Here is a 24,619-nt window from a genome sequence, read left to right as displayed (position 1 = left end):
TCAACCGTCTTATTTACAATATATGTATCCTTACTATTTATGATACATCCAGTTTAATTTCCATTATTCTGCTTATTTTAAGATGTTAACAAATCAAGCTAATCTTATAATTTATTTGTTCGCCAAAACAACAGTAATTATTCTCCGGAAATAAAATGAATCATGTATTAGAACTTGTCAAGTAATAAAATTAAATGAGATCGATAGCAGCGCTACTATTTGATCTTCACTATATATCACGTGAATTGCTACGTTGAATGATTCATATAAAAGCACAGCATACAATAATAATTAAGTAACGCACACTGCAGATCTTAACCTTGCTAGATGGTTTACCAACATAGTCAAACTTGTGCAGGTGATTAGACGAGGATGGATCCGTTTGAAGTGGAAGCAAGGCGCGTCTCAGGTCTTGATTCCAAGTCATAGATTTCAAACTTGGATACAGTTATACAGTTATTTCTGGATTGTACATGGATAGAATTATAGAAATAGAAATAGATGGATTAGTTATTCAAAAATTTATTCATACACTAAAATTAACTATACATATATTTATGTATAAGTATACATGTGATTTAATTTATTTTTAATGTATATTTATATTTAAATATATATTTTATATTGGTGACTAACTTTGATAGATAATTATAGTGTACATGTAGCATAGTTGTTATTTATTTAATTTTATGTTTCTGAAAACACTAACAACCAAGGATGTGGGAAAATGTACCTATACAAAAATTGAATGCTGTCACCATTGATTGCAATTGACAAAGAAAACCATTTATATTATTTTAAAGTAAAAATTCAGGTAGAATCGACTTCACGTGAAGTTGATAGCTGAGAACTATTAGATGAAAATTTAATCAAATCAGTTAAATTATCTAACGATTCTCATTTATCAACTTCACGTGAAGTCGATTGCATCTGAATTTTCACCTTATTTTAATTGTAACTTCATATAATCTTTATAGATTTCAATCTATTAACCGCCGGATGATATTTAAATGGATGGGTACTATTTGAACTTCATTTGACGCCAAATGAATTGCGAGTTAACAACTTAACATAGTATCTCATGTCAAATACCTACATATACGTTTGAATCAAACTTGTGCTGCATAAAGATTGTTTTAACACAAGCAAGTGCTTGAACCGTAGACTTGTACCTTAAACTTGCAAACTCTATCTGCGTGCAACTTGCCTACTGTTAGATATTTAAAACCAAATTGATTTTGGTATTAGAGAAACATCACGAAGCTAGTCATTATCATCACAACTCATTGAGAGCTGTAATCAAAATTGGAGTTGTAAGATTTGACAATGGTGAAACATCAAAGAAATTGGACCTTTAAAATAGTTTTAGAAGATGTTCATTTGATCATACTCTTTATATCAAATTTGTTGAACCTGGAGATATCTTAATCGTATATTTTTATATTGATGATTTAATTTTTACCGGCAACAATTTGAAGATAATAATAGAATTCAAGAAAGCTATGATAAAGCATTTTAAAATGACGAATATGGAGTTGATGTCTTACTTTTTTGATATCAAAGTCGTTCAAAAAGATAATGAAATATTCATTTCATAGAAAAAATTTTAGATAGAACATTTAAAATTAGTTTCTACTCCAATCGAAAAAAAAGTATAAGTTATTGAGAGAAGATAAGGGAGGAATAATAAGTTCCACTTATTACAAAAGTTTGATTGAAAGTTTGAGGTACTTGATTACAACTAAATCAGATATCGTGTTTGGAGTTCGATTGCAAGGAACCTTATTATACTAACCATTTGCAAGCAACAAAAAGAATTCTTCGATATACCAAAAGTACTTTAAATGATGGAATTTATTATGAAAATACTAATGAACTGAATTTTGTCGATTACACTGATATATAATGATTGGACCGGAGATATAGAAACAAAAAAGTACTTCAAAATTTGTATTTCATTTTAGTTTTGGTGCAATTTTATGGTTATCAAAGAAACAACTAGTAGTTACTTTCTCAGTTTCTTTAAAGCATAAGCAAAATATATAGCAGCAGCAAAATGTACAATACAAGCAATTTAATTAAGAAAAATTCTTAAAGAATTAGAAAGAGAAACAAAGTACTCCAATAACGATATTTTGTGATAATAAATCAGTCATTGCACCTTGTAAAAATTTAATATTTTATGTAAGATTCAAGTATATTAATATCCGATTTTATAAAATTAGAGAATTGATGAATAAAAAAGAAGTTGTGATCAAATATTGTCATATTAAAAAATAAATAGCCGATATTTTTATAAATTTATTAAAGATTAAATTATTTTACAAATTTAAAAAATACTTAAAATAATTAATTGTGCAAACTTAATTTAAAGGAGGTGAATGTTAGATATTTAAATTAAGTTGATTTTGATATTAGAGAAACATCATGAAACTAGTCATTATCATCACAACTAATTTGTAGTCAAAATTGGAGTTGCAAGATTTGACTAAATGGTGGAATATCAAAGAAATTCAAAAATAAATTGAATTAATTGAAAAGCTTGGCTACTCAAATGACCGTCAAACTAGAATCATCAGCAACTACGTATGCAAGTTGAACAAAATTTTTTTAGCAAGTTTGTTTCTGCAAAAATGAACCGCCTATATCATTTGAGATTATTTTATTCCTTGTAAAATTAATTACCTTGCCTATATAAAAGGGCATGCACGTATGTATGTTTTGTGTGTTCCTAGAAATGAAAATAGTTTAATTTTGATGAGAAATTAAAGATGCTTCTCTATTTATTTTTCAGTGTGAGTTTGAATAATGATAAATATAATAGTATTATTTATGTGAATTAGTGATCTTGAGACCCATTTATTATGAGTATTATACTCACCCCTACTATATTTTTTATAGCTCCATTCAAAATGATATAGCAAATATAGTTAGTTGGACAAAAACTAAAATGCCGCTAAACAAAATAAATGTGCTTTGTGGGAATCATCAGTCTATAAAGATTCAGAAACATATTCGAAAACTGATGCATGTATAAACTATAGAAAGTACATAACAGGTATCGTTTCCACGCATTACCTAAGCAGGAAGAACCAAGAACAACATCCAAATTGTGAAGGTTAATTTCGTGTAAGGAAGGAAGTCAGGAGGCAATTTTTAATGGCACAAATAACAGAGCGCAAAATGAAACTATAGAAACAGATGAGCTCGTGAACAAGTATGATTGAACATGAGAAATTTCAAGAAAAGAAAAAAGAGTTCAATGTAATGGGATTAAGGACTTCAAAAGATTTTCCAATATTTCGTTAGTAGATTACTAATAGCTATGCATAATTGCATACACAATTATATTACAGAGGAAGAACAACAAGGGCTATTATTCTGCTTCAAAATTCCATCTGATCCCAACACAAGATAACCCGAAACCTATTTTTATTTTTATTTTTTTTTTCATAGTTAGAAATGAGACTCAAATTTACTACCACTAGGTGAGTATAGAGAGATTATGTCGTTTAAGTGATAGTTCGTTGGCAACTCAAACCTTATTTTGATCCTACTATAATAATAATAATAATAATAATAATAATAATAGAAAAGCAATGTGTCTTATAGATTAGCTACCTTTAAATTTAAAAATAAAACTAAAACTATAAATCAAATATTAAATATCTAAAATATAAACAAATAAAATTTAAGAAATTAAATTGAAATGATTGTATATAATTTGAGTATTTTTAATAATAAACTATTTTAAAAATGACAAATTTAAAAGCATATGTTTTAGTCATTTTCACGCTGATTAACAAGTTCAAAAACCAATAGTTGATTATGAAAGGATTTAGTAAAAACATCCTTATTTAATAACAAACTAATGTATGAATCCGTGTTTCAACACGAAAAAATTTATAAATGTAAAAAAAATGATATATTTAGATATTTAAAAAAAATAAAATAATTATTATGTTAAGAAATTTATAAAATTATTATCAAAATCAAAGTTTAATTTAAAAATAGTGAGTAATAATCATTTTACACATTTTTTAAGTAAAATAATTATACATTGATACAGAATTTAAAATAAAATTAAAATATTTATATTAGAATCATATTTTTTCAAAAACTTCTCTATAAACAATATTGATGGTTGAATTGGCAGACATTCCTACGTGATTCATAAGTAAAACTTTTAAACCGCTCTTACTCTTAACTCTTAAAAGTGCCACATATAGTTGGCCATATGTAAAAACTGGTTTGGACAAGTACAATCCAACATGAGATATATTATGAGAAACTGTCTTCGTTGGAATCTAACTGGGACGATTTCATTTGTTGGTACCATATTCATTCTTGGAATCAAAGCAATATGACCAACATTGTTACCACTAAGACTTCACATTCTATGACACGATTTTTAAGTTTCCTAACTTGTAGCCTTATACCATTACAAAAGCCACTGGATTGGTCAATATTCCTCAGTAACATCGTTGGAACACCAACCTTGAGTATTAATTTATGTGGAGGCAAACCAGAGCAATTTATGCTATTCAATAATTCAAAACCATAGAGATTTAGTTGACTCTCCATATTCCCTTCATCCATACAAATCGAATCCGAACTAAGATATAATTTTTTTCCCTCCAAGAATGATAGCCATCAGATGGTTGTTGACCTCTTCAACGATGTCCAGCGTGGGATTCAGTATAGTTCTTGCTTTGAAAAAAATCCTTTGAGGACATGTTATCCAAAATATTTGGATAAGAAAAATGAACCAACTCATCAAATGCCTGATCCGAAAAAGGAATAACAATATCTCTTGGAAGACATATCTTAGATTCACCATCCATATTGTCACATATTAGACCATCACAATCTTTTAATAACCACTTATCAAATTGCTTTGTCTCATCTTGATCTGAAGCAGTCATCCATACAGAGAGTCTCATGTTTTTTTGTTAGTTTGAGCACCTCACAAAACTTTCAAAGCTAAGACGAATTCACGGTTGAATGAACGATATCTTGTCTCGATCCTCGTAAAATGATAAAGAATTTGTCTAAAGTCTCCACCTAGTACAACTACTTTTTCTCCAAAGGGCAAATCTTTGTTATATGTTGGAGAAAACCTCATGATATCACCTAAGCATTGATCAAGCGCTTCATAGCAGTACCTACTAACCATTGGAGCCTCATCCCGAATTATAAGTTTGGCTTTCAACAGCAGCATTACTTGAGGGGAACCAGGTTTGATGTTACATACAGAATCCTCAGTTATATTCAGCGGAATTTTGAACCTTGAGTGTGCCGTTCTTCTATTGGGAAGAAGTAAAGAAGCAATACCACTTGAAGCAATGCTTAACACAATATCACTCCTTGAGTGAATCTCAGTAGACATAAGATTTCAGAGAAATATTTTTTCAGTACCCCCATGACCATACACAAAGAAAAAATTCCTTCATCACAATACACAGTTATAACAATTTTATCGAATGCATATTTTTGCTCAGGTGTTGCGATGGCTAATATATTTGAGGCATTTTTCTTTAAATCATCCCTATGAAAGTTTAGCTCTTCCCTGATAACCCTTTCAGTTAACAAAGAACTATCAACTTCAGTTGCTAGAGGCATAGGAGGATAGTCTCTTAAGGCTTTACCATAGGAATGTAAGATCTTGTCTATATTTGATCTCATCATCTGACATGGTTAACACTGCATATTATACAATACTGTAAAAATTCAATCAAACTAAAAATGATCAATAATGAAGAACTTTTATAATTGCAATTATAAAAACTCACCCTCATATTCTTCATGGTTCTCTGTCAATACAAAATATCATCTGAGAGTTCATGCCAACATCTATCCCAGACATGTTCTGGTCTTGAGATATTGTTGGATGTTAATAGAATGACAAATAACCTTCTAACATATAATCCTGAGGCCCACGAGCTTGCTTCCTTAATTGCATCCATGAATTCTCTGTCATCTTGCAAGAGTCCAAGGACAAAGCATGCATCTCTATACGTAGCATAACTTGTTCCTCCTACTGTTCTTAGATCTCAAAAATTTGTACATCCTCTTTGAGTATTCAAGAGAAGTCGTTGGTAATATTCTTCGGTATTTTTTACAAAAAACTTAGTTAAAATCTCACTTTTAAATTGCTAAATGGATTAGGCTACACGATTTCAATTATTATGTAACTACACATCCGCATAAGATTAAGTTTTCTAAAAAATATAGAACAATTCTAAAATTGTATAATCTACAGATTATAACTACTGAAAGTTATTTGAACATTTGTTTTCTAGTGTAGATAAATCGAATAAAATGGACGCGTGGTACATGCTGTTAAGATTTTAAATTTAAATCATCAAATAAATAAGATCAAAATTGAATATAAACTCGTCATTACCTACAGGTACATGAGTCAACCTTCCAATTGCGAAGCCTTACTTTCGAGAAAACCACTTTAAAGCATTGTCCTTCCAAACAAACTTGGTTGGAAACTAAGCATACGTCAGACTTCGAACATAAGGATATGACATGTTCACCACCATCCATCCCAAAAATATGGCATGAGATATTGCTCTTTCGACGATATCTTTCACATTAGAAGTTTCACTATAAACCACAGATTGCTTATCCTCCAAATGGAATGGAAGTCTAATCACAAATGGTTCTTTCTCTTGGATTTTGTATCCAAATAAACCAGACTGTCTCACATGCCAAAATGTACCTAAATCGTAGTAATTCCTAATTTCGTCAACAAATTGTGTGGCTTCTGACGAATCACCAGCGTTGTATAGAGTAGTTGTTACGCGGTCATTGCCCTTGTGTACATACTTAAACAGATACTTAATAGAACTTGTTTGGCATGTGTATTCCATATTTATGTGGCACCTGAACTTGAACAACAATTCTAGATTATAAGTAACAATGAACTTATTGTCTAGTACACATTCCCTTTTCTTTACTGTTCGACCGTTATCAGTACACCTATATTTGAAAAATTCAGCTTCATCAATGAGTGTTTGCTGTCCAAACTCTTTGGGATAAAACTTTGAACATGATCCATTCTTCATGCAAAGTGAATTCTTGTTGTATGGACCACATAGACCATGTACCATGTAATTCTGAACAGCTCCATGTAGATTTGGCCTTTTATTTTCATTAGGAATCTCAGCTATTATATGTTTGTCTATGTTATCTGGTGTTTGTGGCTTGAACTCGTTACTCATGAAAAAAAGAATTTGTGCATGTGGAAGCCCTCTCTTTTGAAACTCTATAGTGCAAACATCTGAAAATTAAAAAAGACAAATGAGCAAAACATTACAACATAAGGTTTTAATAAGGTGTTGCATAAACACATACTTACATCCCAAAATTTTGCCAAAGATTTTTTCCCTTTTTAGGTCATCAATCAAACCATCAAGTTTGATCTTGAAAACTCGATACCATATAGCAGGGGGGTCTGCTGCCTTCAATCCAATGGGAGTCACTTCTCTTTTTATCTCATCCCATTTAGGGTTACAGGTCATAGTGATCAAATAGTTAGGATATCCTGCATATCTGCAAATTACAAATGCATTTTTACAATTATTCATCATGTACCTAAGTCCACCGGTAAAAGTACTGGGAAGAATGATTCTTTTGCCAAGCCTTGCAGCATCTACATCCCCGTTTATAAGACTTTCATGCAGACATTTGTATTTATCAACCCTCAACTATGGTTGTTTATACCTAAAGAATTTTAACCTCTCTGATTTCACCATTGTGTGGACATCTATCAGAAACTCTTGGAATAATCTCTTTGATCTCAGAATTAACAGAGATTCACCCGTCTTTTTCTGTACATAGTTAAAAAGCAAAGAATTGTCGCAAAGTGATTATTTTGTTTTTCTTTGTAGGGCTAACGGAGATAGAATCTGATGTTACAATACCCAAACAAAAATACGAAAACAACAATGGATATTGCAAGGCTAAATAAGATGGGTGAAAAACATCAATCTGTTGGAGCTTTCTGGTTTGACTCTCTATAATAATATCTCTATCTTTACTTAGTTGTTCGACATCACCAACAATCAATGCAGCCACTTCAGATGCAGATGGCAAGTTGTATGTCCTGTCATCTGTAGTCCTTTTACTAATCAACTTAAGCTTTATGTTTGTGCAATTTTCCTGTTGGTACCTATCTCTTGCATAGCGAAAACTCTTTGCCAAACTATTATTTTTCTAGCATGTTTCTTAATATTGCCACAATTTTCTTATCCCGCTCATTTATAGCTTCATTGGAACTACAAAAAAAAAACACAATAAATTTTATGTTATTTTCTCTCACATATAAAAAATAACTAAAATGTTTGACTGGTTGCATGAAAATTATCGAAGTGTGCCTATCCGATTATCAATCTCATTTTCTGTGTTATAAATATATAGCTGGGCAAATGTTAGTCGCAGACTATCCGGAGTAAGCTACCAATGCTGTGGTAGTTTTGACCCCAGGCATAAAAATTGGAGGAGCAGTCCCATTGTTCACCCCACGGTCAATTTTTTCGGCCATTGATGTAAAACAAAATATTGAATTAAATGCCCTTATATTTTTTAGGAAATGAATACTTCTTTGATCTCCTCCAATATGTATCTTGACATTAGTGCATGTCTTTGCAAACTAAAATTTATAATTTTATATAACTGTCTATGAAAATATTGCTAAAAGTCTCCCAATCCCTTTCTTTATTGGCCGAATACAACATGAGCTATATATTAAATCTATTTTTGACTGTAGTATCTTTTTTTATGATGAAAAGCTTATGTTTTCTTGTAGGAAAACACAGAACTCAATTTTGTTCTTGTTCTATTTTTGAATGAATAGTCCCAAGAAAAGCAGAAACTGCTGAGGTTGAAATTATGACAATTATGAGGTGAGGATCATACAAATATGGGATTAAGTGTATGAAAATAGAAAAACAATTGGGTGTATGAATAAAATTAGAAGTGCCTGCTCATCCATCAACACTATTTCAATGGAGCTAATGTATTTGGAGTCTTTGAATCTCGGTAAAGACCAAAGTTTGATTACTTTGACATGAATCTTCCAACATTCTTTTGGCGGTGCAATCATCTCCAACAAATCATATCACCTAACCAATTTTTCTCTAGTGAAAAAAATAAGAGCAAATGTAAATTCTAGCAAGTACATATGTCATGGTAAGATTGTAGGACCACACCTCTTAGGCTTTTATAGCAACTAAGAAGAGGTATATTTTTTAGTAAATCTTTTTAAAATCAGAGTACATCCAAAATCACATATCCTTCATAATCAAAAGAAGAAAAAACTTGTTTTGATGATTTAACGGAAAAAGATTTGAATTGAAAATAAAACACTTATTATTGGCAAATCAAAATATACTGAGTAAAAAAAAGGGTATGAAAATAAGATCTGAATCCATGCCTTCCTTGCAGTATCTCACCTCCATCAATTACAGATAGGGAGCGTCCCGGTGCGATGGCGATCTAAACGATAATAACATCAGTGAAAGTCTCCTATTGCCGGTCCGCTATCTAACCTCTCTGGTCACATTAGCATCTCCGATCATCGTCGACATCCTCGCCGGCACAACCCCGTCATCACCCGTCGCCGTATGAGCAACCAGTCTTCTCATCTTTTCCGTTTTAAAGTTGCCAGTGCCAAGACGCCGTTCTCCATTGCTGGTGTATATGCTCGCTTGTTGGGAGAGAGAAGACCCAAAAAGACTAAAAGAGGACTTTGGGTGTGGGTTGAAATTAATTGTACGAGATCCGGATAGGTTTTCTATCTGCCCAGCTTGGAATCAGAATTAGTTTCCGTAGGCCCATGTTTTGTTAAGATGCAATGGAGGCAAGCAAGCCAACATAGTGTGGGCCCTACTATTTTATTCCCTTTTTATCACAATTAACAAGTTCTATGCTTTGTTTGATTGTTGTATAAATCATAGATTTACATTGGGCCGCCTAGGAAGTTATTTTATTTTGCTTACATTTTAGAATGAGTTTAATTAATAATTTGTTATATAAAATTATTTTATATTTTTAATAAATCAAATCTAATGATATTAGTTAATAATACATAGAATAATTCCGTTTAGAATGAAAAAAGTTTTGCCTGATATTACTTTTGCTTACAGAAATATAAAACTTAAAACTTAATAATCTACAGAATATAAAAGGCTAAGGAAATAAAGTGATTTATAAATTATCTTTAATTTATATATAATATAATTAAATTTAATGAATTCAATTAAAATAAACAACAAATTATTTATTTTATTTCAGACTTTATAAATGAATAAATGTAACACCCAACTACCAAAGCTCACGCTTCCGGCTGCGCGACTCTGATAGCTCAGATATTACGACGATACTTATACTATTCAATACTAAAATATGAGCCTGTTTAAAACTTTAAACCGCAAGACCGCTCCCAAAAATATTCTTGCTATACAACGTGCATCCACACATACCATACAACTTACAAAACTCATAAAGGGTACATATATATATATATATATATATATATATATATATATATAATATTACAAGCATTATCCAGTACAATTCCTATCCCTCTTACAGAATATGTCAAGATAAAGGCGAGGGTACAAAAATAATAATCTAAAGTAATATAAAGCATCTCAATAACAAATAAATAAACTCTTCGTGACTTCTACGTCCATATCTTGAAAAGGGAAAAAATGTAGGGGGTGAGAACATCATCCTCGAAAGGGTTCTCAGTAGGGGGTTTTGGGAATTACTGTAATAGGATACGTGAAGATAACCGCACCAGTGATAACCGTCTTATGCCTCTTTTCAAAAACAACGATTTACAATAAAAGTAAAGTCGAAAATCTTTTCTGAAAGAGGAACCGTTCAATTCTCAAAAACTCAAAAGCCTTTCAATAGGTTTATCTATACTGAACCAAAATTGTCTTTCATATTTTTCCAAACCAAAAACACAAGCCGAAACCAACCATCGGTCCATCTCAATTCAACCACGGTCCTAGGCCCAAACAATCCAATCCAACAACCAATCACCACAATCCAACAGAGTCTCAGTTGCAAACACAGATAGAAAGTTCAAGCACAAACAAACAGTTACATTCAATGCTTGAAAAGCATGGGCGGTAAGCAAGTAGAACAAGTAGCAGTTAATCTCAAATAGTCACAAAGACAAACCAAGTACAATATGCACACCCAAACAATGTAACATATATGCATATGATGCATGCCTGTCCTAGTGGCTGATGATATCATCTGTCGGTTATATAGCCAACCCGACACGTCCTGGTAGCTAACCATGGACAGAAACACCCATCGCGGAGCAAGTAGGTTTGAGTTACAACCCCCTTGCTACTACCCGCTCAACCCAAAGCCAGTGGAATAACCACTACTGCGGCTACTACCCTGGTGGGTGTTTAAAAGCTCAACTTGGAGCGAGTGGAATCACCACTACTGCCGCTATTACCCAGGCGTCACAGTCTCTGACCTGGAGTAAGTGGGACGAACCATAACCCTTGCTACTACCCAGGTATCTCAAGAAATTATCCATTCAGTCTCAAATCAATCATCATTGTTCATTTACCACATTCATTCATTAATCATATATACATTCATTCTCAGCCACGGATCAACATCCATCTCAGCCATACGACCCATAACTCATTCGACAATCAGCCATAAATCAATATCATACACAACCATTCCGGCTCATAACAAAATAGCACTTCCACCATTCAACATCATCAAATTCACAAAAATCGACATTTAAGCCATAATTCACTTTTTCTCAAATTATTTCACTTTGAAATCAAATTTCAACTCTTTTCAGCCTTGGCTTTAAAGATCTCATTTCTCAAATCATCTCAAGCTCATAAGCCACTTTTACTTAAAGTAAATTCCCCTTTTACAACAATGCCACTCTCGGCATCCTCTTTCCAAAACTTCTATAACCATGGCAAGTTAAAGATTTATTTTGAAAACATTCAAAATCTTCCATCCCACAATGGGATTTCGTAGTTCCTCAGCAGAGTCTCAAGTCTTTAGGGGAGATTAATATAACTCATTCCCTCAAACTTACTTAAAATCATAGATTATCGGCTCAAGTAAATAAAACTGAATTTATTATGAAACCGACCATACAAAATCACAAGTTCCAACCCGGTCCAAAAATCAACTCATTTGAAACGGAACCGCTTCATTTGAATCAAACCACTTTCAGGTTTCTTTTTGGAACCCATTTTTCTAACTCTTCCCAAATGCCTCAAACTTGATTACTCAAGTAAAAGTCTAGATTCCTTTAAAATCACTAAAAGCTCTTTTTTATATTGAAATCAATATTAGAGCATCACTCTTTCCTTCAGTGATTCAAACGGTAATAGTTCATTTCTAAATAAGCCGAACTCAACGCATAAAGTTCATTAAATAACTTAAGCTTGAAAACATAAATATTCTCTTAATAAATCAAATAATATAATTTCTCAAATCCAACCTTTTTTAAATAACTTTTCAAACAAGACTAGGATTTTGTAGAAATTTTGGCAGCACTTCCCCTAAAACTTGGACTTTTGCCACCCAGTTCGGGTCCCAACTAAACTGTTTCTCATTCCTTTTCAACAGCTCGAAACCAGAAATCAATTCAAAAGCAAGCTAAATCCAACAGTCGCCTCAGTGGCATATCTCAAGGAAACCATTTCAAAATCAACTCAATATCAACCGATTTAACTCATTTCCAAAGCTTTAAAGAATCGGTTCAGCAACAAATCATTTATCAAAACCGAATCAATTAAAGTAAACCAGGCTGAATTCAAAAGTGTATTCTATTTTTCACCTTCTTAAGAAAATCCATTCAACTCAAATCAATTCTTAACGGATTAAACTCGATCTCAAATCTTTAAAAGAATCAACTTGAAAAGCATTCTGTTTCACAAAACACACAACAATCCAACCCAAAAACGTTCATAATCAATCGAGACAATTCAAATCGAATATAAGGCCGATACAATCACCAAATATACATTCTCTCACAGCAGTATCCATATATAATAATTCTAATATATAAAAATATAGTTTTTGAAAAGCGCCCCTACCTCAAAACGCAAATCTATAACCCAAACGCGTCACAGAGTCCTTTTCGCCTCAACCCGAAATCAACAATCAAAATTCTGGTTCTGCATGTCTTTCTCAATAGTAGAAACAGCCTCAACGCCACAAGTAAACTCGGATTCTAACTCCTAGAACCATCAACATTACAATTACTTTATTACACGGAATAGAACACTAACGCAGAGCTCTCGAAACAGGAATACTTACTGAAACTAAGAAAGAACGGCTGAACCGAACCGCAGCGGGCTTTGAACCGGTTAGGCGGTAGCCCCGGCAGCCACCTCCAGCAGCTGCGGCGACCCGACTCCGGCAACAGTGACTGAAACCAACATGCCGCAACAATAAAACTCCAGAATCTCACAAGAAACGAAAACCAAATTCGAAACCCTTACCGGCATTGGATCTCGACGGCGGCAGAGGTGTTTTCTGGCGACAGCAGCGGGGTTTTGGGCGGTAGGAGTGGCAGTGGCTGGCGCAGGTCTCCTCTCTCTCTCCTCTGATCCTATGCTTTCTCTCTCTCTTACGATGCACGACTGGGCGGCCTCCTTCTCGATGGCACGGCGGCGGCGGGGATGGCTGGGAGACGTGACGGTAACTTCTCCTCACCGACGGCCAACCCCCAGTGGCGATAATGGCGAGGCAGCTGAGCTTGGGAACGGTGGCGGTGCAGAGGAAGTTTTTTCCCCTCCCGCGCGCGCCACTTCCCTCTCTCTCCTCGAAGCTCTGCGGCGGTAGCAGTCTAAGGCGACGGCGGCAGCACGGCGATGCAGCTCTGCACAGTGGGTCACGCTCCTCCTCGCGTCACTGGCCCACATTTCCCACCTACAACATCGCGCGATCCCTCTCTTACTCAGGCTAGATCGGCAACATCATGGTGGCGAACTGAATGGTGCAGCAGCGTGACTCGCCTCCCCTTTCGATCGCTGCTCTGCTCCATCTCTCCCTTTCTGCTTCTGTTGCTTTCCGTTCAGGGAAAGAAAGATAGGAAACTGTGTGTTGTGGCTAGGATAGGGTTGCGCAGCTGCTGGGTTGGGGGAAAGCTGTGCGTGTGTGTGTGGCTACTTGGGAAGGAGGGGTTGCATGAGAGGATCGTCGGTGGTGGGAGATTCGGTGACGCCGCCACCTCTGATGGCAGGGAAGAAGGCGGCGCCGGTGACGGAGGAGGATGACGCAAGGAGCAAGTATGGGGAGATGATGGAGATGAAGATGGTGGTGCGGCATAAGGACTTGAAGGAGATCGTAGAAGCCATTAAAGAGAGCTTTGACAAAGCTGCGGTGGCCGGAGATCAGGTCTCTGAGATGCTCCCGATCAGTCAGGCACAACTCGACCGCAGTTTCAAGCAATTGAGGAGTTTGTTCTCTTCTTCTTGTTTGTTTGTTTTGATAATTAGTTGATAATCAATTTTGGCTTTTTTATTTGTTTCATTTGTATGGTTACTGAATTTCTGGGCAATTAAGGGGTTAAGTTCATTGGTTCTTCTTGACCATCACTTTTTCTTTGGACCCATTCCTCCCTTGATGAATCATTACTACTGCTACTCATCAACCTGTTTTCGTTGTTCACATTGTTGTTAAGATGCGCTTGTTGCCTCAGTCCCACTTGGGCGGCAACAAAAACAGCATGATGATGTTGATGAGAAGGTTAGTTTGGAGGTGGTACTTGCTGCAGCATGTTTTGGAAGCTGAGAGTACCTAAAGAAGACAAAGAAGAAGAGACAGATTGTTGGAAGTTAATGGCTGTAGTTGGAGAGAATAAATGGAAGAGATAAGGAAGTGGGGGTGCAGGTGAAGGGTGAGGGTTTTTTTTATTTTTTAATATTATTTTTATTAATTGATGAGGGTAATTTAGTAAAATAAAATTAAAAAAAATGACGATTTTATAACGTTTTGTAATGTTGAGGATGATTTTAATAACAAAAAAGGTCGGGACGATTTTGATTTTCACCCCAGACCTTAGGGACGATTTCAATACTTAACCCTTTAAAAAATTATTCATACTTTTTAATTATATAATTAACTTAATTAATAACCTTTATTATTGTTTTTATATTAAAATATATCAATTTATACTATCTACATTTTTTTTACTACTAATAAGTAAGTAGGTATTTGCACCATTATACTTATTGTCTTAAATAATGACTTAAGTTTCTTATTTTGTATGTTAAATAATATCTTGTTTCTTAAATTTATTAAATATTAAGATGAGAAAATTATGCAATAAATTATATAAATAGTCATTACAAAAAAAATATATTTATCATATATAATAATCCTTGATATATGTAGAGTTATGTATATATTAGGATTATCTATTTTAATTATGTGAGTGATTATTGTTATTTTCACTTTTTCATTACATTAGTAAATAATATTTAAACTAATAAAAAAATAATTAAATTTTTTATTAATTTGAATTAAAAAAATCTCTTGTAAATATATTCAACTTTTACATATACTAAGTGTTAGAATATTAAATAGTATAGTATTTGTTATAACAATGATTCAAAATATTAATTCAAGATACACTTGGACCTAGTAAGATCTCAATGCAAGCAAGATCAACCTAGACTCATTGTTAAGGTCCCAAATCTGACATAGGTTTATTACCTTAAAAGCTCAATATAGATGAAGTCCACGTATTTCCTCTCAAATCGGCTTAAATTGGTTCTCCGTTACTAGTTAGGTATGGTAATGGGTATACTCTTGTCTCTTCTCCGTCTTTGCAAATTCCTGTTTAATTATCCCCCTTAGAGAACACATATCTCCTCGGGTATCTACGAATATTTTTTGAAAATTTTTGAAAAAAAATTAACACAAAAAGGCATAATAAAATAATTATACAATAATAAATTCAATATAATTCAACACAACATAACATATTTGTTGTGAAAAATAACATTTCAAAAGGAAAAAATATAAAAATATATTTCAACATAATAACATAACATAATTTTTTAGGACGATATTGAGCAACGTGGTGACGGACTTGAGAGGTAGAGAAACTGAGTTAGAGAGAGAGAGAGAGAGAGAGAGAGAGAATCGATGCTAAGAATGAGTCTGAAAGAAAAAGAAAGGATTCAAATTTGAAGCAGGAATTAAGGTTACTAAATTTAAGAAATAGATAAATTAGAATAAATTAATAATTTTATATTCACGTGGATTTAATAAGCCCCATAGATACGGATACTTATGTCTGTGTCCCTATCCATTTTTGCATGGCAGGTCGTTTTACAGGTCCCCAATCCCCATCTAGCCCAAAACGCGAGTAATCCCCGCAAATACTCGCTATTTTTGCGGTCCCCGATATTTTTGTGATTATCCATATCGTTAGCATTTATTGGTTCGTGATGTGGAGTTATATTATTCCAGCCACTTAATAAATTCTTAGATAATTAAAGTCAAGGTTATATCATTTTTGTAAAGTCACATGTATCCTTGTTATAATAATATTAATAGAAGATAAATGGATAACCACTAAATAAGTCACATTTTTCATATATATATATATATATATATATATATATATATATATATATATATATATATATATATATATCACATATTATAACTTGTGAAATCATAATACTTTGAGAAGTGATGTATAAGCAACTTAAATGTTGATAAGTCTAAAAAATTTTAAAAAATAAAAATATAAAAAAATTGCATGCCATAAGATTTTTTTAGAAATTTGTCTATAATATATTATTAATAACTTTAAAATTACATATACATTATTTATCTTATATTTTTTATATTTTATCGAGACTTATAATTTTTTTTTATCGGCGATATTAGTAGTTATATAAAATTTTTTACCTTTAAATAAAATTATAAAAAAATTAAAAATAAAATTAATTGCTATTTTTCTAACAATTCATTTAGTTTTTAGTTTAAATTAAAATTAAATTATATATTTAATTTATATTTATTTGTTTATCCTAATAATTGTATATAATAGATAATATATTTAAGCATGTTTTAAAAGAAATTATTCAATTTTATATATTTGAAAGTTAACTATGAAATTAAGACTAAAATGAAGTAAAATACAATAAACATATGAGAAGTAAAAGTAAAATAAATAATTAAAAAAAGGCAACAAAATAATTAAAAAATAAAAGAAGATAAAAAAGACAATGCGTGTAGTTGATAAAAATACATTATAAAAAAATTTAGTATAATCAATAAATATAAAAGATGAAAGACAAAAACTAAAATATGTTTTTATTAAAAAATTTCAAAAAAAATATTATGAAGAAGAACCTATTAATCAAGTATTATGAAAATATTATAAAAAATTTAAAATATTAGTAAATAAAATAATAACTCTTTTAAGAATTATTAATCAAAATATATAAAAACACATTCTAAAAGTAATAAGAGAGTTATTCAAATTAAATTCATTTATTTCATTTTCTTATTTATTATTTATTAAATAATTTAATATTTATCTTGGTCAAATCAAATAATATAATTGATTAGTTATAATTAATATTGTTAACTCTAGTGGTATAATTAAAACATATTAAAACTCTAAAGATAAAATTAAAACTAAACGTTAAAGATAAAATCAAAACAACATAACATTTGCTATCTTATAATTTTTTTAATAAAAATTCTATTAATACACCTTTAAAATGCACCACTTTAATACATTTATATTTTTTAATAAAAATAAAACTTATGGTAAATATCTCGTATATTTGTTAATAAATTATATACAAATATTTTTTAAAATATATCATTTTTATTATATAAAAATAACTGAGATACCTTTAAATATGATTATGATAATTAATTAAGTATTATATATTTTTTATTAATTTATATTTAATAATTTACCTCTAATAATATATTTAATAATGTAACAATTAGTTTGTTATATCTATAAAATTTTTAATATAGTAAAAATGTAACATATGATGAAAAAAAATTTAAAGCGACATAAATTTTTTATTAAAAATAATATATTTTTTGTTATTTTTTAGACACATTTCTACTTTTTCCAGTTATAAAAATGACAATTAAGTTAAAAAAATAGCAATTAATAAAGAAATACAATTTAAGGCAAACATATTTTGAAAAAATTAAAATAAAATAAAAATTTTTAATTATGATCATTAATATAATCATATATATTTACTTTAAGATTTATATTTTGAAAACTCAGAATATTAATATCTTGTATTTTTTTTATTTTTTTAATTGTAGACTATCATAAATATTAGTTATTTTTTAATAATGACAATTGTAACACTCTAACTTTTAGCACGTCATAATCGTACCAAAAGTAAGGTGTTACGGACCTGATTTCCTTTATTATAAATTTACTATTGAGCCTTTACGTCGATATCGCGTTTCAGTTTTTGAGAAAATTCCAAAAAAAAAATCTTGTTTTTACTAACTAAAGAAGTACATATCAAGAGATCTTCAAACACTAATTTCACATAATTACTAATAATTATAAGCGCTATACAAATAAATTCAATATAAAACTCGAATACAATTCCTATTCCTCTGTATAAAATAAAATATAAAATAACAAAGGCGAGACAATTCTATGAAAGCAACTCAACTCATAACTTAACTCAAATAAAACTAATAACCGTCCACAACTTCAAGTTAAGTCTTCGAACCTATGTCACTGAAAGGGTGGAATATATTAGGGTGAGAACAAACCGCACGTTCTCAATAGGAAATGGGAATGCCGTAAAAATAATGAAATAAAGTGAAAATAATTAACTTTACTCAATAAAACTATATTTTTATCAAACCCTTTGAAAATACTCTTGGTTCTACTTTGGCTAACTAATTACCTCTTTTTAAAATCTCTAAAATCAAAACAAATTTTAAATATAAAACTAGTCACATTACTCGTTTCTCAGCCACGTAGTTAATCCTCAGTCAAATATCAATTCATAATCACTTTAATACATTCACAAACAAATAGTACAAGCAAGAAATTAAATTCAATGTACAAGCAAGAGATTAAATTCAATGTACAAGCAAGTCACAACAAGACAAACAGCACAATCACAAAGAAATAAAACAAGCAAGCGTAATCAAATGCAAATGTGCAAACAATATGATGCATGTGATAAACCACTATTTTATGGTTTATCTTGTGCTTAATTGAGTGGATTTTATCAACTCTTTACCCACTTATTCATACTATTTGCATGTTTTACAATTCCTTCCCAGAATTTGTTCTATGATTGAAAACATGCTTCTTTGCCTTTTATTTTCTTTTATTTAATCCTCTCTTATTACCATTAGATGCCTTGATATGTGTGTTAAGTGATTTCAGGGATTACAGGGCAAGAATGACTTAGAGGATGGAAAGGAAGCATGCAAAAGTGGAAGGAATACAAGAAGTTGAAGAAACTGCAAAGCTATCAGCCTGACCCTCTCACACTAAAACGACCATAACTTGAGCTACAGAGGTCCAAATGACGCGGTTCCACTTGCGTTGGAAAGCTAACGTCCGGGGTTTCGATTTGATATATAATTTGCCATAGTGGCCGTACAGATAGGTGACGCAAACGCGTCATTCACATGGACGCGTCGCATTTATAAAAATCAGCGTGGCAGATTTCGCAAACAGCGAATCCTGGACTATTTCCAGCCCATTTTCAAGCCTAGAAAACACAGATTAAAGGCTGCAAAGTGGAGAAATGAAAGAGACCGGAGATTAGACTCATAATTCATAATTTTAGTTTTAGATGTAGTCTTTAGAGAGAGAGGTTCTCTCCTCTCTCTTAGGATTAGGATTAGATTAGAATTTATTTTAAGATTAGGATTTCTTATCACTTCAGGATTATTTCATCTTCAATTACAGGTTCAATGTTCCTTTTATTTATTTTCTCAATTTAATTTATAGATTTCTATGTTCAACTCAACTTCTTTATTTGGCTATAACTGCCCATGTTACATTTGATTGAGTTATTAATTTATGATTTTGAGGTATTTCAGATTGATGATTGCTGTCTTTTATTTATATAAATAACTAGTGTTAAACCCGTGCGATGCACGAGTTTATATTTAAATTTGATAAGTTAAATTAAAAATAATATTTTATAACTATATATTTTTTTAAATTTAGTATAACACTATCATCGTAGTTATATAATAAACGTGTTAAATATGTTGTTTTATCTTTATTCAAAGTAAAATATAAATAGAAAAGTTTGAAGTTTATAATATTCTTAAACCATAAGGAGGGAGACATGAAAAAAATAAGAACATATATAACTGTAATAATAGCATGTTAATTTTACACTAAATTTTGTATAAAAAGCTAATAAAAATTTATCGATCGATAACCTAGTATCTTACTAACTTCATTAGAAAAGCAATTGGCATAGGATGTTGTGCTCCTTGTTACACATTTCATTTCAAATCTGAAAAAAGAGTTATAGATAAATTAGTAATATCTATAGTAAATATTTGTACAAAAGTATAAATCATAACATGCTATTAAAATAAAAATAATATTATTCTTACCTAAATATTATTAAAACCTCTTTGAACACGACATTTGTTGTTGATGACTTTGGATTGCCGTCTTCATCTAGAATTAAAACCCTGAGGCCACTGCGACTCTTAACTCTTGACAAAGCAACATAAAGTTGTCCATGGGTAAACACTAATTTTGACAAATAAAGCCCTACATGTGATAATGATTGACCCTGACTCTTGTTAATGGTCATTGCAAAGCATACTGTCAATGGAAATTGTCTCCGTTGGAACTTAAATGGCAATCCTGAATCTGAAGGGATCAAGTTCATTCTTGGAATGTACACTTTATCTCCAATATTTCTACCGGTCACTACTGTCGCTCCAATTACATTGCTGCCAAGTTCGTTAACTATTAATCTTGTCCCGTTGCATAAACCTGAAGTCTGGTCTATGTTTCGCAGTAGCATTATAGCGACTCCTGGCTTCAAAGTCAACTTGTGATTGGGTAGTCCCGAACATTTGATGTCATTTAGGAACTCTGGTGTGAACCACTCTTGTTGAACATCTTCATTCTCATCAGCTTGACATGTTGTGTCAGAGCTCAAATACTCCTTTTCCATCCCTGGAAAGATTGTCAAGACAAAATCGTTTACCTTCTCGACACTCTCAAGCGTGGGTGCAAGAATTGCCCTACTCTGAAAATACCTGTAATCTGACATGTTTTGCAACAAATTTGGATATGCAAAGTCTACCAAATGAGAGAGAGGGTCATCAGTAGTTGTAATCAATAGATCATTTGGAATTTCAACTTCTGATTCATCACCAACAACAGAGCCAATATTTCCATTTCCAACATCAAGTATCCAATTAGCAAATCTCTTCATTTCACCTTCATCTTGATCCGAAGAAGACATTAGAAGCCTCATATTCGTATGCAGTTTCAGAACCTTACAAAATGACCACAGATGGGATGAGTTAATAGCGGATGCCAATATATCGTGTCTACTTCCTTTCGGAATCACCGGAAGTATCTGTCTGAAATCACCTCCTAGAACAACAACCTTACCACCAAATGGTTGATGTATCTTATGTTGATCGGTAACTGACATAAGATCCCTGAGCGTCCGATCAAGTGCTTCAAAGCACATTTTATTGAGCATTGGAGCTTCATCCCAAATTATTAAGCTACTTTGGATGAGCAGCTCAGCCTTCAAACTGCCATGCTTGATGTTGCAAGTAGATTCATCAGTAATTGTAATGGGTATTGAAAATCTAGAATGAGCCGTTCTGCCACCAGGTAGGAGTAAAGAAGCAATTCCACTGGATGCGACATTTAAAACAATTTTTCCTCTAGATCGAATAGCAGAAGAAAGTCCATTCCAAATAAATGTCTTACCACACCCACCATGCCCATAAACGAAGTAAAAACCACCAGAGTCTGTAACAACAGCATTGAGTATCTCATCAAATACTAACCTTTGCTCATGAGTCATCTTTTGTTCTGTATATAAGTTTGTATGAGTCAACTCATTTGTGTCATATGCTAACTCCTCCTCTATTAGCTTATTCTGAAAAAGGCGAACATGAGACATCTCAGGATATGGCATTGATTGATAGTCTCTTAAAGATCTCGCATTGCTGTTGAGTATCTTCTCAATCTCAATAAGGCAGAGGTTTTTCAATTCGTCATCAGTCATGCTTAGTCCTAGAAAAAGCACATAGTGGTTTTATGAAATATTTAATAAATAATTCTAAAATAAAATTATTAATATTCTTAATAAAAATAAAGATAATAAGAGAATACAATCTTGATATATAAAAAAAGACATAGTAAAATACCTTGGTTTTTCAAAGCTTTTCTCCTCTCATATAGTATTCCATTAGCCAATAATGTCCAAGTTGCATTCCAAACACGCTCTGGGTTGCTAATGCTATTAGATATCAGTAGCATCGCAAATAATTTTCTCAATTGATGACCAGATGCAAGTTCAGCTACCTCATTAATAGCTGCAATGAATTCCCTATCATCGCACAGTAGTCCCATGGAATAGCAAGCATCTTGGAAGCTAGAATATGTAATTCCATTAACTGTCCTAATAGACTCATATGTTGTGCAACCTCTCTGAACAGCTAACAAAATTCTCATATAATAAATATCACCTGTACCCGGTGGAACATAATTTAACCTCCCGATAGAATACCCTCTTTTGCGTGGATGCCACACCCTTGATTCTCTATCATAAACAAATTGATTTGGAAACTCAGCATACGTCAAAGTTTGACCTGCTTCAAATTTTTTATTGGCCTCCATCCATGCTAAGAACATTGTACATTTTCCTTCCTCTTCTTCCACGATTTCTTCAAGATCGTCATCATCTTTAAAGATGATATTTTGCTCTCCAGGCAAATGAAAGGTTAATCTCATCACTGAAGGCCACCTTTGATGAATATCATACGCTAAGGTTCTCCACACAGCCTCACATGCAGACAAATATCTGCAATCATAGAATTGTTTGATCTCATCAATAACCTGAGCATCCTCTCCACTGGAAGCTTCCTTTGTAACTCCAACTGCTACCCTGTCTGGACCTTTATTCACATACTTGAACAAATATTTGATAGCATTCGACTTGTTGCAGTACTCTACATTAACATGCGCTTGATAAGACATCAGTAGATATGCATTGTATGGAACCACATTCCTATTATCCATATGGACTCCCTTCTTCTCAGTAACCACCCCTGTGTCTCGTCTTCTATATGATGGGTATCCACTATCATCGATAACTGTGGTTTTACTGAATGTCTTGGGATAATATTTGGTGCAGTACCCATCTTTCATGCAGGGAGATTTTGAGAATGCTCTACCACATGGTCCATGAATCATATATGTAGATACAGCTCTAAACAATTTTGGATGCTGAGCAGGATCTGGCAACTCTGAAGATATTAATTGATCAATTTGAGTTGTCGTTGTTATCTTATGGTCTCCACTTAACCACAAAAGAATGTGAGCATGTGGTAGACCTCTTTTTTGGAATTCCACCGTATACATCCCTTATACCAAAAAGACAAAAAAAAAGTTATATGTTATATTTAAACTATCTATTTTATGTATCTGCTTTGATAAATTAAGGGTGATAATAAAAAATCAACAATACGTTAAGTAAGAAAATATTTTGCCATTTATTTTATAACAATCTAAATGAATATTTCTCTAAAAATAAGGTCGGATGATGAGCAATACCTGCATCTAACACTCCAAATGGAATTCCTTGCTTAAGATCCGAGATTATCATGTCAAGCTTAATTTTGAATACTCTACACGATATATCCGGCCGGTCTTCAACCTTTAAGTTCCTTGGATTGTTAACCCTGCCAATCTCTTGCCAACTTGAGTTACATGTCATTGTGATGAAGAGGTCTGGATATCCATATTTCTTACAAATTGCCATAGCATCTTGACAATTATTAAACATGTATCTCATGCCACCAGTGAAGGACGCAGGTAGGATGATACGCTTACCTGCTTTAGAAGCACGTGTCTCACCCCTAACAACTGCATCTTGAATCCCTTTGTATATATCACTCCTCACCTTGGTTTGGTTGTTTCTGTAGTAGGTCAACCTTTGTGCTTCAATCATAGAAAAGCAATCAACCAAGAACTGCTGAAATAATCTTCCACCATTGACAATGATTGCATACTCGACCTTTCTCTCTTGTATTCTAAATGCTATGAACTCCCTTAAACTCACACGCTGTCTCTTTCTATTTTCATCAGCCCTATGAGATTATCGCAAAGGAATGTCTTCTTGGTAGCCATCTTCACCGTAAGGAAACATCATAGGGTACTGAAGAGGAATAAATGCGGTGTGTGTCTCATGAATCCTTTGCAGATGTCCAGACTTTAATTGAACTATAATATCACACCCTGCATCTCCAGAATCAAAATCTCCTACTATTAGAGCTGCGACCTCGTTAGAAGATGGTAAATTGTAGACTCTTGCATCCTTTGATCTTTTTCGGT

The 24,619-nt window shown here is 32.4% G+C and overlaps 3 protein-coding genes across 3 annotated transcripts; all 3 read right to left on the bottom strand.

Moving 5' to 3' along the window:
• Nucleotides 1–4,966: 4,966 nt before the first annotated feature.
• Nucleotides 4,967–5,807, bottom strand: LOC140184819 (uncharacterized). Its single transcript, XM_072237999.1, has 3 exons — nt 5,793–5,807; nt 5,462–5,688; nt 4,967–5,366 (listed from the first exon to the last, which is right to left on the bottom strand). The coding sequence occupies exons 1-3, from the start codon at nt 5,805–5,807 to the stop codon at nt 4,967–4,969; spliced, it is 642 nt and encodes a 213-aa protein (XP_072094100.1).
• Nucleotides 5,808–6,500: 693 nt separating this feature from the next.
• LOC140184818 (uncharacterized) lies at nt 6,501–9,656 on the bottom strand. The gene is made up of 4 exons (XM_072237997.1): nt 9,561–9,656; nt 7,750–7,841; nt 7,370–7,563; nt 6,501–7,291 (listed from the first exon to the last, which is right to left on the bottom strand). Exons 1-4 carry the CDS (start codon nt 9,654–9,656, stop codon nt 6,501–6,503), a joined length of 1,173 nt encoding a protein of 390 aa, XP_072094098.1.
• Nucleotides 9,657–19,749: 10,093 nt separating this feature from the next.
• Nucleotides 19,750–24,236, bottom strand: LOC140184817 (uncharacterized). Its single transcript, XM_072237996.1, has 5 exons — nt 23,840–24,236; nt 22,924–23,649; nt 22,432–22,752; nt 21,782–22,297; nt 19,750–19,772 (listed from the first exon to the last, which is right to left on the bottom strand). The coding sequence occupies exons 1-5, from the start codon at nt 24,234–24,236 to the stop codon at nt 19,750–19,752; spliced, it is 1,983 nt and encodes a 660-aa protein (XP_072094097.1).
• Between the last annotated feature and the right edge of the window lie 383 nt (nt 24,237–24,619).

This window comes from Arachis hypogaea, chromosome 5, assembly GCF_003086295.3.
Source record: "Arachis hypogaea cultivar Tifrunner chromosome 5, arahy.Tifrunner.gnm2.J5K5, whole genome shotgun sequence".
In the NCBI taxonomy this organism is placed as follows: Eukaryota; Viridiplantae; Streptophyta; class Magnoliopsida; order Fabales; family Fabaceae; genus Arachis; species Arachis hypogaea.
The sequence above is the reverse complement of the archived record's forward strand: the minus strand, read 5'-3'. Positions and strand labels throughout refer to the sequence as shown.

Coding starts and splice junctions, on each gene's coding strand:
- LOC140184817 (XM_072237996.1), bottom strand. CDS start 24,236: ATGATTGAAGCACAAAGGTTGACCTACTACAGAAACAACCAAACCAAG. Junction 22,753..22,923: donor GGAAGAAGAGGAAGGAAAAT/GTACAATGTTCT, acceptor CACCGGGTACAG/GTGATATTTATTATATGAGA. Junction 22,298..22,431: donor AAAAGCTTTGAAAAACCAAG/GTATTTTACTAT, acceptor TGCTTTTTCTAG/GACTAAGCATGACTGATGAC.
- LOC140184819 (XM_072237999.1), bottom strand. Junction 5,367..5,461: donor GATAAAATTGTTATAACTGT/GTATTGTGATGA, acceptor GATTCACTCAAG/GAGTGATATTGTGTTAAGCA.
- LOC140184818 (XM_072237997.1), bottom strand. CDS start 9,656: ATGAGAAGACTGGTTGCTCATACGGCGACGGGTGATGACGGGGTTGTG. Junction 7,842..9,560: donor ATGCTAATGTGACCAGAGAG/GTTAGATAGCGG, acceptor AACTATGTACAG/AAAAAGACGGGTGAATCTCT. Junction 7,292..7,369: donor CTTTGGCAAAATTTTGGGAT/GTAAGTATGTGT, acceptor TTTAATTTTCAG/ATGTTTGCACTATAGAGTTT.